Raw genomic sequence first — 14,687 nt, 5'->3', positions numbered from 1 at the left:
ATTCTAGAACCAGAAGCACCCAGTTTCTTTCAAATCATTGGTCCATATCCGTCTCTGAGACCAGGCAGGTAAATGCTAATTCAACATGTTAACCCCTTTCATGCCTCACAGGAGCTTGGGCAGAACACCACATCCCAGTACTCCCCTTCTGCCCTCATGGGGCTGAGTACTCTGACGTGGAAGTTGGCCAGCAGATTTAGAAACCATGTTGCTCTTGGCATCCATTCCAGGACTCTGTGCAGAGCTACGTGCTGAGCTACAGCAGCACAGACAGTTTTTCAATACCAGAATTCACCACCCTCCATCTCACTGGGCGAAGTGACGACGAGATTTCAAAGACAAGTACAGACAAGAGAAAAAAGAATCACTCACATGTGGCATCCCTTAGACCATCACTAATGAAAAGAATCGTCATTTGCCTCATACCCAACTTTCTGCTCAAACCTCATCACACAAGTCCATCTTTTTCAGCATCCGTATTTGGTTCCCATAGATCCCAACACAGTCTTTGGTCCATAGTTACCCAGAACAGGGTACAGACAGGGATCTCCACCAGGGCTATGGAGATTCAATGAGCAGAGGCTTCTTCAGAGAGTACACAGAAGTGAAACCAGTATCTTTTGATGAAAAGGAGCTAGGCTTCCGTTATGGAACTCTTGGAACCAAACAGCGCCACCTTACCCTTCATTCCAAATTTGGACCGGCGACCATACTTGTTGATCATGATGAAGAGAACCACCAGAAGGACGCAGGCAAAGGCAGCAAGTCCAACCGCTATGGATACCTAGTAGGAGCCAAACAGAGAGACGGTCAGGAGCCGTGACGGGAAGCTTCCGGCCTCGGAAGTAATGTGTGTGCCCGCTGAGAACAAACAAGTTTCAACAGAACAGGACCCTCTAACACCTCTGCTACTGAGGTGTGTGTAACCTGAAACCTACATGCCCAGGGCAGCCGCGACACCTCTGCATGTGGCAATGCCATGCCACGATGTCGAACTATTGGGCAACCCTGGAGTTAAGTCTTTGAAAGTAGTTTGTAAGAGCCTAAAAGAACTTTTAAATTTTTATTTAAAAGAGTATAAATTAATAAGCTTGATTAAGGGGAGGTTCCCAGATTCAATACACTGAACCCTCTTATCTGGAAGCCATTCTAGAATTGCAATAGCAAGCTGAGAGAAACCTCTGTCTAGTGTTTTGACTAGCAAGTAAATTCTCTATCTTTCCACCAAAATCTTTATACAGCAGTCCTACTCAGAGAAGACTAGGAGATCTGCATCAACAGACTCCTTTCTACGTCTCCCCAGGAAAGCCTCAGATTCTGAGGCAGGCCCAAGAAAACCTATCCAAGGAGAGGCTCTGAGTAATTTGGGGTTTTATAGAAGGTTTGTCCAATCAGCAGGCCTTGCACGCCTGCTGGGCCTGTCTCGTAGCAGACTGGGAATTTCAAACTGTTTTCTTCCTAGCCCTGGGTCTTGGAGCTGACTCTCAAAGGCTTCTTCAAACAATGAGACACTCTCATCAAACATGGACGGTTTAAACCATCTCAAAGGGAAGCTCTCCCCACTGCGTCTTTTTTTTTCTACCATTGGTACTGCTCCAAGTAAGAGACTATGTGAGGAAGTTAGCACCTCAAATGAAGTCCAAAAATGACTCTACCCTTCAGTATTTTCATCTAGATTCAGGAATTAACTCACCCCAAAAGTGTCTTCCTCTGGTTTGTGGGTCACAGTGACAGGGGGTGTGGGGCTCACATCAGACTCTGAAAAGAAGACCGGGGAGAGGATGGCAGTTAGCTTATTAGCCAGGAGCCCCGGCTCATGCCTGCTCTGTCCTTGGGAAGCAGATCCCTAAGAGTCACCGTCCTAGCTGAGCAGACACCCCCAGGAACTGAGTAAGCCCCAGCAGAGCTACCTGTCCCACACTTCAATGGAAAAAAAAAAAAAAAACACCCAGAAGAATGCAGACCTCTATCCCACCTCCTGGCCTAGCCCAGAGAACACACCACAATCTGAGCAACATGCATCCTGAAGCACGGGACAGGAATGATGAAAATGGTTTAGAATCCAGGCTAGCCCGGGGAGTAGGGAGATTTTAACAGTGGCAGCAGCTATCACTAACATTGCTATCCCTTGCTTAGGGAGCCTCTTTCGCTCTCCCTTCCTGTCTCATTCCTTCCCGCTTTCACTCGAAGGCCTCAGTGAAATCCAGGCTCACATCTTAATGAACAGCCCTCTAGCCATGCCCCTAAGCCTGATTTCAGAACACAGTGGCAGTTGGAACAACATTCAACGGACCAGGAAACACCACCGAGGGGCATCCTCTGTCTATAATCATTTCCTTGCAAGAAACAATCCCAACTCTGAAATCTCTTAAGAGACACCTGTGGGATTATAAGAGATTTTTATGACCAAAAACAATTGAAGGAGTCACATTTGGAACTTATACTTGTGCCAAAGGGCCGGAATATTCCCAAGTAGGGTTGTTCCACTATCTCTGACCTGAAACTGGGCAGAAATGGCAATGCTTGCTGCTGTTCCCACCTTGGGGGAGTAATCAAAAAGAAAGCGAAACCCCAACTCCTTCAAGGACTGTCCAGCCCTGCCCTCAACTCTATTATGAACTGAGCTTCAGTGATACCATTCAAGGATATGTGAGTCCCTGAGAAACCACAGCTCCACCCAAGGTAGGTTCCGGCCAAAGGCAGGTGAGAATGACTGGCAAGATTCCAGGCCCCACTTTTCTCTCTAAGAACAACTGAGATGATCAGTGAGGGTCCTGAAAGCTGTCCTTTACCGACTGCAGACTCTTTTCAGTCAGATAGAGAGGTTTGCAATATGGTCAAACCTCAGAAAACACCGAGTGGAGCCAAGTTGCTCAGCTGCAGAATACTACCGAACCCTGTATTTAATCCCATTAAAGAACAAGGCGGTTGGTAGTTGTCTAGGAGAAACTGTGGTCCAGGGCAACTGTCCAAGTGGGCTTAGGATTTCTTCCTTTTCGTACTGTACTGACACCCTCAACTTCCAAGGGACCGGGAACATGGACTAGGCAAGAGGGAAGTCTGTATTTGACAGTTACCAAACTGTCAGGACACAAGAGTTTCAAACCCAAAGTCAAGCACACTTACCAAAGTCAAAGAAATCTGTGCTCTCTGGGGGGAAAAAAGAACAAAGATGCAATTAACAAATATAATAATAACCAAAGATCGGGAGGTTGTATATGATAGCAACCTACTAGCTGGGACCTCTTCCTCTTACCACAATCCCCTTTCCCACAGCAAGAGACACCTAGGAACCCTTCCTAAGTCGTGCTCTCCAACCAGGGCACGACCTCTCTGGGGGATAGTCCCCTCAATGAAGGCTCGACAGATGCAGCTCCTGGCCTCAGAGAAGGAAGCCCACCTCCGAGCTAACAACCAAGTTAGTTTCACTGCGAGGCAGAGGACTGAGGCCCTAGCCCCATCCTGTCCACAGCTGTCCCTCCTTCAAGAACACTGGAGCCAGAGCTTCAGAGCAGCTCCAGCCATGACCCTAGGATGAACTTCTTTCCCTCAGTATGTGTGGGTAAGGCTGACAGGTCACTGAGAAATCTGGGAGATGCCCTGCCCCTCGGATCTTCTTAACATCCATATGGACATGTGTTACCTGAACTCTGACCTATGGAAATGGCTCTCCCAATAATGGAAGAAAATTCTTAAATGGGCCTTAATTATGAGCTAGGAGCTGTGCTCAGTGCTTCAGGTACTATGTCCTTCAAACCTTTATAATCTCCTAGAAGATGAACAGCAGAGTTATAGAGATAAACTAATTGAATACCATTCATCTAGAAAGCAATTGGAGTCGATTCAAATCTAAGATTGGGCTCTTCAGCACTCTCCAGTGCTGCTCAAACTTGAGCACATGCTAGACGGAATCATCAGAAGGTGAGTGGCACCATCCTCCACCAAAAGGAAAGAGAACTTCTTCAAGGAATGGACTATTTCATATCTGGGACAGGAAAATTAAAAATGTGCTTTAGGTAGCTTGTGGCACCAGGAAACAAGAAAGTACTTAAAAATACACGGTCCTGGAAAGAGAAAGCAGGTAGTGATGCCCATCTGAAATGTTTAATAATCTGAGTAAAAAAAAAAATAGTAAGAGTCATGGGGTATTCTAGATTGTACTGTGTTGCTTCACAATCCATAGGACTAAGGTGTAACCCCCGTACTTCAGAATGTCACTGTATTTGGAGATAAGGGGCATACGTGAAAATGAAGCCATTGGGGATCAGATAAGAAGAGATTAGAACATTGATGTGCTCAGAGGCTAGGCCAAGTAAAGACACAGCAAGGACAGCACCTACAAGCCAAGGAGAGAGGCCTTGGAAGAAAGTTAGCCTGGCAACAGTTGGTCTCAGATTCCCAACCTCCAGCGCTGTGATAAAATAGATTTTCTCTACTTAAGATACCCAGTCTACACCAATTTATCATGGCAAGCCTAGACAACAAATGCATGAATTGCAAAAACGCCCACAAGTCCCTTAAATACACATCTGTATAGCTGAGGAAAGGAGTGGGAGAGACCCTCCTTCACAGTGATGCCAGCTAATAAAGGGAAGGATGGAAAACAGAAGCCATCCTCATTTGGTAAATGCTATAGTGATAACTGCTCAGGCAAGAATCATCAATAAATGTTGAAACTGCTGTATGGAAATGCTGTAGGAATTCCTACCGCCAGTAGCCTTTAAGTTACCCGCCCATTTGGGTGTGGCCTCTTATACTATTTATGCCCATGTAAAGCACGTGCCCGGCCTCTTTTCCAGCTGCGGGATTCGGTTGCGGTTCTCCGTTCCAGCAGAGGATTGTGACTTGTGAGTCTACCCCTAAATAAATAACCCTCTATTCTTCTCAATTCTGAGCTAGTGTGGGATTTCTTTTAAGCATCCTTCTTCATGGAAAAATGGTGAGAAACAAGCTATGTGTGTCCTTTCGGATCCTTATTCCGATTAACTAAGGGTGAAATAAGTCGCTGTGCAGTGGAGGACTGCGGCGAACAGCATCTTGACCAAATGCTAAAGTTGGCCTCACCTCTGATAAGCCATGTTAACATCCTGCATTCTTCAACAGGAGGGACCAAAAAGGGTAGAAAAAGACCCAATGGCATCTGTGGAGGTCAAGTGAAAGGTAGAAGAAAGTTCTTTGCAATGTTTTATAATTTTGACCTTTTTTAGAGCCCAAGTTATTTCAAAGTGGAGTGAAATGGAATCAGGACTGGGAGTCCTCAACCCGGCATTTCTGGTTCATAAGGTCTTCCTGCATCTTAAGAGAGTGTCTGTGTTGCTGATGATGGAATCCAGGACCCCACACAGGCAAGTTCTCCAACACCAAACCATGTCACCAGGCCCTGGTGCATTCCAAGCAAACCCTCCACCACTGAGCCACACCTCCAGCTCCACACTGGTGCATTCTGAACAGGCGCTCTACCGCTGAGCAATGTTCCCAGCTCTGAGAATTTGCCTGACTTCTCAGGTGATAAGGATGTTGGTAATGCCTCTGGAAGCCATGCCCCACCACACCAACCCCCTGTCACAAGCCTGCCAGGCCCTGAAATGTAAGAACAAATCCTTCACTGGCTGGCTCATCCGCTGTTTCGTTCATTCATCACTGTGGTCCTCCACTTACCAGACCTTGGTCAAGTTCTCTTAGGAACTGTAGCCAGCAGAACACTAAATATGAACTAGTAGGTATGATTGACTGTTTGCAGGGAAAAGTGTGGCTTCTGTGAAGTCCATTTTCAATAACTGTTGCCTGGCTGGATTTTTGTTTCCTGTTCTGTGTAATTGTGGGGAAGATCTGGCTTGGGGGATAATGGAGGAAACGGGGCTTTAGCATAGGCTTTGCAGCATGAAAAGAGAGACTAGCCAGATTAATCAACAGTATCCATCTATTTTATATTTCTCAGAAGGCTCCCATTTATTAAAAAAATATTTTTCCAGCAGCCAAATATTTTGGCCAAGTGTCTGAACCCTGTAATCTCAAAATCAGTCTATGATTTTGAGCATAAATCACCAAGTTCTTTGCTGGAGCCAGGCCTCATGCATACATGCAGGCAGAGTGTGAGCTCCAGAACAGGAAGACATGTTGCCTGCTCTCTACCCTTAGCAGGAATTCACACATTTATTTGGGGTGCGGGGAGGGGGGACAAACAAGCAAACAAAACAATACTAGGAATTGTCCTTCTTCTGACTCCTACCACAGGGGAGGACAAGGATAGAACCAGCAGGATCAGGCCTGGGCAATAGATGGATGCATATGCTTCTTACTGCCCCAGACAGTAACTCTCTAAGAACTTGTCACAATTGTGTGTGTGTGTGTGTGTGTGTGTGTGTGTGAGAGAGAGAGAGAGAGAGAGAGAGAGAGAGAGAGAGAGAATACATGTGCATGTGTATGTATATGATTGGTCTATGTGCACAGCCTTGTGTGTGTATGTGGAAGCTAGGTAGATCACTGATCGGAATCAGTCTGTCATGTCCCTGGCCCCCTGGTGCTAGGGTTACAGCCATGCACAGAGTTCTAGGGATTCAAGCACAGGCCCTTGTGCTTGTAGAGCAAGAGCTGTTACCTGCAGAGCAATTTCTCCAGTCCCTCGCCAAAACATTTTTTAAAAAAACAAGATCTATTTTTATCAGGCTTATGTATGGGTACCTAGGTGGTCATGGAGGCTGTGAAAGGCCATCAGGTCCCACCCAGGTGGCTTTGAGACATGTGATGTGAGTGCTGGGCACTGGCTAGGTCCTCTGAGAGAGCAGCAAGAGACCTGAATCACGAAGTTCTCTCCAGAGACCCCCATCACAACTTTTGAGGGAGGATCAAGTTAAGCAGTTTGTCTGAGGTCACAGCTTACACGCAATTGTGTCAACACTTGAACTCTGTTGTCGCTGGTCCACAGTCACAACCCTAACCTGCCCTGGGACTACGTACTAGAAATTCCTACCTGGACCAAGAATGGCTACTGGTCTGGAACTCCTAAATTCTTATCATCTCTGCATCCCCAAAACCAGAACAAGTGCCAACAGCAATGAAGTGTTTTCCATGTTCAAGTGCACTGCTAAGCACTTGGTAGACAAAACGAACTTCATTTGCTCATCCATGCAACCTAAGCAAGTTGATCATTTGCATCCACGGGCAAAGAAGTGAAGACATGGAGCAGTTGCCACTTTTCACAAAGCCCAGAGTGCTGTCCATGTGCTAAGCCCCGGCCTAGCATCCTGGGATACCTATCTGGAAGAATCGCAGATGGAGCTCGCACCTAAATCTATCTAGCTTCAGAGATCTGGCTCTTAACTGCAGCACTTGGCTGCTCGGGAGTGACAGATATGACATACATCTGATTGTGATAAATAAGACGTTTTTATGCTCTCAGGCCAACAAAGAAGAGTGGGATGCACAGACTGCCTTTGCAGCCAGCACCGAGCCGGCGCAAGGTTGAGCAGAGGGGGTTGTAGGTTAGCCCTGCCTGCTCCTCTGAATAATTTACTTCTCTGAACATTGATATCTTGTCGCTTGACATGGCTTGCCCATTGTTTCTACCACTGCCCTTTCATAATCCATCAATTCCTTTAACAAAAAGGTTCATAAAACAAGCAAACTTCCCCACTGTGTGGCCCATCCTGAAACACGGACAAGTCTGAGGAAGGGTCTCAGGTGTGCTGCTTTCTTTCTGCAGCTTCTCGGGGAGGGGGGTTCCATCCCCGCTCCTTCTCTCCTCCTGGGCTGAGTTGCCAACAATTGTTAACGGTAACTGATTGCAAAGGAGGGATTGTCAAAGTCACCCGAGGAAGTGAAAATCCATCTCTCCAGAGCTCACCCCAGAGCCTCTCATTCAAGAGAACTAAAGGAGCTTGAGAATTTGAATTTTAACTCATTCCCAGGTGATACTGACTCTGCTTGTCTAGGAACCTTGAAAACCAAGCCCAAGGCGCATCGGCAGCCAGCTGTGGTGTATCTACCCGTAAGTACAGAGGCCATGTCTACATGGCTGGAGGATACTGGGATACTGTTTTCTCCTGGAAGAAGAGGGGGCAAAAGGAAGGCTACACCCACAGCATCACCCGTTGCCCCTGCTGTCCTATAACACTTAGAATAATCCCTGGGGGAAGGAGCTCAGAGTGGCTCACCTCTCTTTGTAATATTCCAGAGCTCTCTCCATGTCCCAAGAGCTTCCCTTTGGAAACAGAATCACTGCTGCACTCAATCCATCATGGAGAAAGGTTGCAGATGAGTTCTGGGGGACCAAACTAACTCTTTATGTCAACAACTGTGTGGGCTGAGAGCAAATTATCTCCATATTCAAATGCCACTGATGCCACATTGCAGGCCAGGACTCTTCTTCTAACCAGAGGAGAGCCCGTTGTGGTCCATGATGGGAAACATCTTGAGGCTTTTGTGAGCACACCTTGGTGGTGTTGGGAAGGTCAGGGCCTAGGTACTGCTAGGGTCTCAATTATCTGCAGATTCTCAACCTTTTCTGAGAAATGGCTCCATCATTCCCTAGATCTCAGTGACAAACATTTAGGACAATATCCGGCCCCATGTCTCCAGTGTCACTTGTGGGACCCCAGCTCTCCTTTCCTTACATTGAGACAAATAAGCTTCCCCCAGGCCACTGCCCTGCAGTTATTTCTAACTATGAATTTGCATCCCTCCAGACAGATGCTGCATGGTGCTAGATTTTGCTGCCTCCCCATTTTGAAAGTGTGTGATATCAGCCCCCATACTACCCTTTGTCCCTTTAGAACCTCTCATTTCTGAGAACTGAAGATCAGGAAGTCACCTAGCCTGACCCAGCATACATTGCAAAAGTCAGCGAAGAAACACAGCCACATGGGCAGAAATGTTATCAGCTGTATAACCCACCAAGAAATGTTACAACCAGCCACTTCCTTTAAGCCCTTTTGGACTTCTCCTCCTCTCCAACTTCGGGAAAGAGTTTGGACAGGCTAAAAGGGGCAGAATCATCACCCCAAGTTCAAAGATCTTCCCTTACTACAACTCTTAGCTCTAGCCAGTGTGACATTTGCACCATCAGCGTCTAATAGCATCATCTACTTCCCCACCAAGTTACCACAGAACAAGAGCAGAAAAGAAGCCAGGCCTGGAGGCCAGTTCCAAGGCAAGCCTTACTGCTGAATAGCTTGGCTGAGGTTTGAGACAGCAGTCTGTTAAATGTGAGGTTGACTTGGACCAACTCTGAAGTTCACTGCGGTAGAGGGTCACTGAGTTATTATCATATACCAGGCTTACATCTTAACTCATTCAAAAACCATGAAACTCCAAGCAGAGCAATGTGCCAGCACTAGTGTCTGTTTCACAGATGAGGAAGTTGAAGCTTCATAGAATCACAGTGGAGAGTCCAGCATACCATGCTCAGGTAAGTAAAATACCGGGTAAGGATTCTGTACTGCATCATCCATCTCTAATGTATCCCTTATTTACCAACTATAATACAGGACATCTTTATATGAACAGCAGGGTTTTTTGAAGGGAATCCTGGAGGTTGCTGTGGTAGCCATGGGAGGCTATCCTGGCTAGTACAAGGTACAGATGCTAGCCATCCCTGTCCCAATGTGAGCTCAGTTATGTAGGTGACGTGATTATCAGTGCTATCTCTTCTTTCAAACTACACACCCCCCAGCTCCCAGAATGTGCACAGGCCTCACCTGGAAAGGGCTCCTTCAGGAAGTGGCCGTTGATGGTCTGGTTGGCTGTGCCCAGGGCATTCTTGGCAATAAGGGTGTAGTTGCCATTGTTGTAGTGGGTGGGCTTGTTGAAGAGCAGGCAGCCCTCGGAGACCTCACCCTCCTGGTAGTAGTCCATGTGAATGATCTTGGACTCCCTCAGGGGCTGCCCATTGTACAGCCAGTGCAGCGTGGGAGTTGGGTTGCCACGCACCACAAACTCAATGCAATGCTCCATGCGTACCTCAGGCTCCACCAGGCTCACCACGCGTGGAGGGTCTGTGGGGAAAAGCAAGCTGATCTCGAGGACACGGAGTCACCTACAGACCGAAGAGACCTTCTAGGAAGCAGGATGGGGATCCCACTTCTCACCCTGCCCTGAGACGGTTGGGTGAAGCAGAGCTCCCACCACCAGCCAATAGAAGGAAAGAACCACGTGTCTTTAGCTAAGCTCCTGGCATCTATCTTAGCGGAGCTTCCCTCCTGAGTCCTTTCAGGGATACCAAAGGTAGACTGGACCAACTTAAGAGATTCTGGAAAATGGAACTGAATTGCAGAGGTATACCATCCACTGAGGGACAAGGAACTTCTTTCTTTCTTTTTTTCCCCCAAGAGCTTATTTTTCAGTTTTGCCTTAGGACGGCCTTCCTGCTCTTGTTGAAAGGCCAGGGCAGAGCCTCTAGATCAGCTCTAGCCATGGACCTGCCCCTTTCCCAGCCTCCTCCTGGTACCTCTCTGGCGTCCATGATGGCATACACTTACAGTAGACAGTGAGAGCAACGCTGGCATTGCTCATGCCCACCACGTTCTCCGCAATGCACGTCAGGGTGAAGCCGTTGTCCTCGCTCGTCACATTCACCAGGGTCAAGTTGATGGCATGTACATTAGTCCAGTTCAGATTGGTCTGAAAATCCCAATCAGAAGATAGTCACCAAACCATTTATACAAAGATGGCTTCCTTTCCTAACCCCTAATACCTCCAGAAACCAAGGAAAAGGCCAATGAAGTCTAGCTAGTAAAATCACACAGACCATGCTCCGGATCTTTGTAATTCAGTTGATCCTCATATGAATATTGGGTGATAAATGGAAAAGTTGGTCTTTTTTGCAAAAGAAGAAACCAAACCACAGAGAGTTGAGCACCACAGCAACAATCGAAATGACAAGAAATCATGCCATCTAGATACAATCTGAGTCTGCATGGTTCTTCCCAGAGGGACAGGATCCCAATTTCCCCTTCTTCTTTATAATACTCGGTCCCTAACTCTTAACGTGCCTGGCCAGTGGATACCTACCTGGTGGGTGTTGATGGACTGCAGCCCAGTGACTATCCAGTCCACATCAGGCAAGGGGGAACCAGAGCCATTGCAAGTGATCACAGCATTGTCTCCTTCTCGGACGGTCAGGTTGACGTGGCTCACGCTGATCTCAGGGAGATCTGGGGGGACAGGGAGGAGAGGGAGGTAAGAAGCCAGAAAATGGCATACAGAGCTCCGCCTCTGGGCACTTCTGGTCTTGCCCTGTGGCAAGTCTAGTACAACTTGCTTGAACTCATGTGATGGTTGTAATTTTGTGGTGGCTACTACCAATTTGACAGGCCCGAAGATCACCTAGAGACGTTGCTGAGCATGCCTGAGGGAATATCTAGGTTAGGTTAACTGAGGTGGGAAGACGCCATACTATGGGCTGTGGCCTGAATAAAAAGGCAGAAGTGAGCTGAGCGCCACAGTTCATCTCTCTCTTTCTCTGCTTCCTGACTACGGACACAAAGTGGCCAACTGCCTCAAATTCCCCTCATGGAGCCATGTCGTCCTCATTGTGGTGGGGCTGTACCCTCAAACTGTGGGCAAAAAATAAACTCCTCCCTCTTTAAATTGCTTTCGCTGGATCGACGTGAAAAGTGATAACTGTAAGCTCCAGCTGATTCGCAACCCCTCCTCTGCAGACCTCAGATTTGAGACACACACAGTGGGATGCTCCTACATCACGGGTGTGAGTGGCACACCTGTTCACGGAATGCCTTTCTAGCAACCAAGCCTACAGCTTCAATGTTTGGGGTACTAAGTCTCAGCAGCTGGTGTGTGACAGGTTTCCACGGGCACTAGAGATTCCATCCTTTAGTGTCTGGCTGGGCATAGAAGCTGATCCTCTAGAGAACAGCCTGGAAGCTCCTGGTACAGGAATGCCAGTGGCTGCACACTAAGACATGCTCCTTCATGTTTGACTGAATCTTATCTGCTGCGAATGGCACACGATTCCTTTCGGCATTCCTACCCCAAGACTAGCTTTCCCGTGGCTAGCTCAAGATAGGATGACCAAGAAGGGGAAAGGTCAGTCCAATCTGCACCCACTGCTGAGGACAAGACTGGAGATGGCTGGGAAGGACACCCTGACAGACCCAACCCCTTCTCTGGGGAGTGCAGGATGCTGGCCAGATGAGGCAGGGCTTCGACTCACTCACCGCACTGACTGATGTTCATGCGGAAGAGAGGGAGTTGGGAGCCATCGGCACTGATGCAGTAAAGACTCTGGCTGTCCAGCCGGGCCTCCCCCTGCTCCTGCCACAGCTGCATCCAGCGGATGTCGCAGCTGCAGTTGAAGAAGTTCTGCTCCAGTCTCCTGTGGGTAAGAAGAGAGGGGAAGGAATCCCTGAACGGTGGGTGACCCAGCTCCCTCCCAAGGCTGAGGCCAGCGGGCCCTGGCTGCTCCTCCATGAAATGAGCCAGACTCATTGGTCATAGGCTGCATTTAGATGCATAAAGCCATGAGAGAGACAGAGACAAGACAGAGATAGACTGGAAAGTAGAAGGGAAACTGGAGGGAGGAAAACAAGGAAGGAGGGGGGAAAGGGAGGGGAAGGAAAGAAAGAAAAAGGAGGGAAGGGAGGGGAGGTGAAGGGAAGGGAAAGGGAGGAAAGAAGAAGGGGAGGGAGGGAAGGAAGGGAGTAAGAAACTAGCTGGGGGAACAAGGAGAAAGAGAAGGGCATCTGGGAATAAATATGGCCACTCACATGTTACACTTGAAATAAATTATCTTAATGGAACCCATCACTATGTACAACGAATATATACAAATAAAATAATTTTAAAAGTAATAAAGGAAGGGGCTGAGGAGGTAGCTTAGCTGATAAAGTACTTGACATTCAAGCATGAGGATGGAAGTTGTGGCCCCAGCACCTATAAAAATGCTGTAAATGCCAGGAGGACATGGTGGCCAAACTGCACTCCAGCACTCGGGAGGTAGAGACACCGGATTCCTGGAACAAACTCCCTAGTCAGCAGAGCTGGCATTGGTGAGCTCCAGATTCAATCAAGGAAAACAGGCAACAGCAGCCTCTGTACTCCACACGCTGGTGCCCACACTTCCTCACACACGCTGATGCCCACGTGCATACACATAATCATGACACCCTCTCTCTCTCATACACACACACACACACACACACACACACACACGCATGCGCACAAACACACAAATAAAATAAAATAAAAATAATAACAGTAAAGGAAAGGAGGTTAAGTGAGGTTGCAAAAGATGCAATAAAAACAACAAATAATGAATAAATAGCATTAAGTCCATGCACTTAGTTTCAAAAGTAATAATTTTACAGAGAATACAATTTTTACCCCATGTAAATCACTGGACACAGAGACCCTTTTACGTGTGTTAAGCTGAGAGGCTCATCCTCTTAAAGCCTCCCCATGGCTTTCCATTTCGTTGCAATTAAAAGCCCTTTGAAACCTGGGTTTCTCTGTCACCTTCCTGATATCATCTGCTCCTCAGCAGCAGCAAAGCCATACTCTACCTATACTTCTCCATCATCCTAGAATGTCACCTCTGCCTCATCCCTACCCCTATCTAGCCAGGCTACCTCCTGCCCAACACCTGTCCCTGTTCAGCCACGCTGATCTTCATACATACAAGCTCACTGATGTGAGCAGTTTGGACCTGCTTCAGGGCTTCTGCCCTTGCTGTCTTATCTGCCAGCCAAGCTTTCTCCCAACATATCTGCAAGACTGGTTCCCCTCACTTCATTAAGAAACTGTAGGGAGCCGGGCGATGGTGGCGCATGCCTTTAATCCCAGCACTCGGGAGGCAGAGGCAGGCGGATCTCTGTGAGTTCGAGACCAGCCTGGTCTACAGAGCTAGTTCCAGGACAGGCTCCAAAGCCACAGAGAAACCCTGTCTCGAAAAACCAAAAAAAAAAAAAAAAGAAAGAAACTGTAGGGAGTTCCCTGACCACCATTATATCATATCAAAGCTACCACAGCCCTGTCCTAATAATGTCCAGCTCCTCGCCAGCTGCATTTACCTGTCTACGATTTATTACTATTTCATAACACTTTAAATATTCATATTAGTTTGTTTCTCTGTCTTCCCAGATAAAAAATTAAGCTCCGCTGAGGCCGGAGATATAACCCATTTTGTGCACGGCTGCAATCATGGTACCTAAGATGAATCCCCAGACACATTTTCACTGGGGGAGTAGGTAGTTAGCTATTTCCAAGACATATCCCAACCCATCTTGGGACCAGCTTTATCCCTTCATGAATTCAATGATTCCTTAATGAGCACCTGTTCTGTATCTGGCCGTGGTTGAATGCTGTTAATAGAGAGATGAATAAGGTAGACCTTGTCCTCTGGGGGCATTCAGCCCAGGGAAGAAAAATGGCTGAGAGGGAAAGAGTCAAGTCCCGAGTCCTTGTTCTCTGCAGAGTCTCCTTGCGCCTTAGAACAAGGCAGGTGCCTCCTCTATTGGGTTATTAGGAGAGTGATGGACAGTGCTAATCAATCCCCCAAATTCTCAAAGCACGCAGGCTGAATCTGAATGCAGGGGCCATTAGGGGAACATGATTCTCTCTCTGGGCTATTGAGGGGATCGATCGGTTGGCACCTGGAGGAAAGGCACTTGGGTCACTGAATATTTTTTAAGCATGGGGTATTTTTGACAACTGGCAAATTCTAAAATAGTTAA

At 47.5% G+C, this 14,687-nt stretch overlaps 1 protein-coding gene across 7 annotated transcripts in view; it reads right to left on the bottom strand.

The window, feature by feature from the left end:
- The window catches only part of Ntrk3 (neurotrophic receptor tyrosine kinase 3), a 354,575-nt gene that overhangs the window by 232,992 nt on the left and 106,896 nt on the right, over positions 1–14,687 (bottom strand). For all 7 annotated transcript variants that reach the window (XM_057756147.1, XM_057756143.1, XM_057756144.1 and 4 more), the window contains 7 exons: positions 12,174–12,331; positions 11,008–11,150; positions 10,476–10,617; positions 9,696–9,992; positions 3,127–3,150; positions 1,694–1,758; positions 682–784 (listed from right to left, as the gene is read on the bottom strand). In XM_057756147.1, coding sequence (XP_057612130.1) covers positions 682–784; positions 1,694–1,758; positions 3,127–3,150; positions 9,696–9,992; positions 10,476–10,617; positions 11,008–11,150; positions 12,174–12,331 — 932 coding nt within the window. The remainder of the gene's footprint in view (positions 1–681; positions 785–1,693; positions 1,759–3,126; positions 3,151–9,695; positions 9,993–10,475; positions 10,618–11,007; positions 11,151–12,173; positions 12,332–14,687) is intronic.

Source organism: Chionomys nivalis, chromosome 23, assembly GCF_950005125.1.
Source record: "Chionomys nivalis chromosome 23, mChiNiv1.1, whole genome shotgun sequence".
Taxonomy (NCBI): domain Eukaryota; kingdom Metazoa; phylum Chordata; class Mammalia; order Rodentia; family Cricetidae; genus Chionomys; species Chionomys nivalis.
This window is presented reverse-complemented; position numbering and strand designations above follow the sequence as displayed.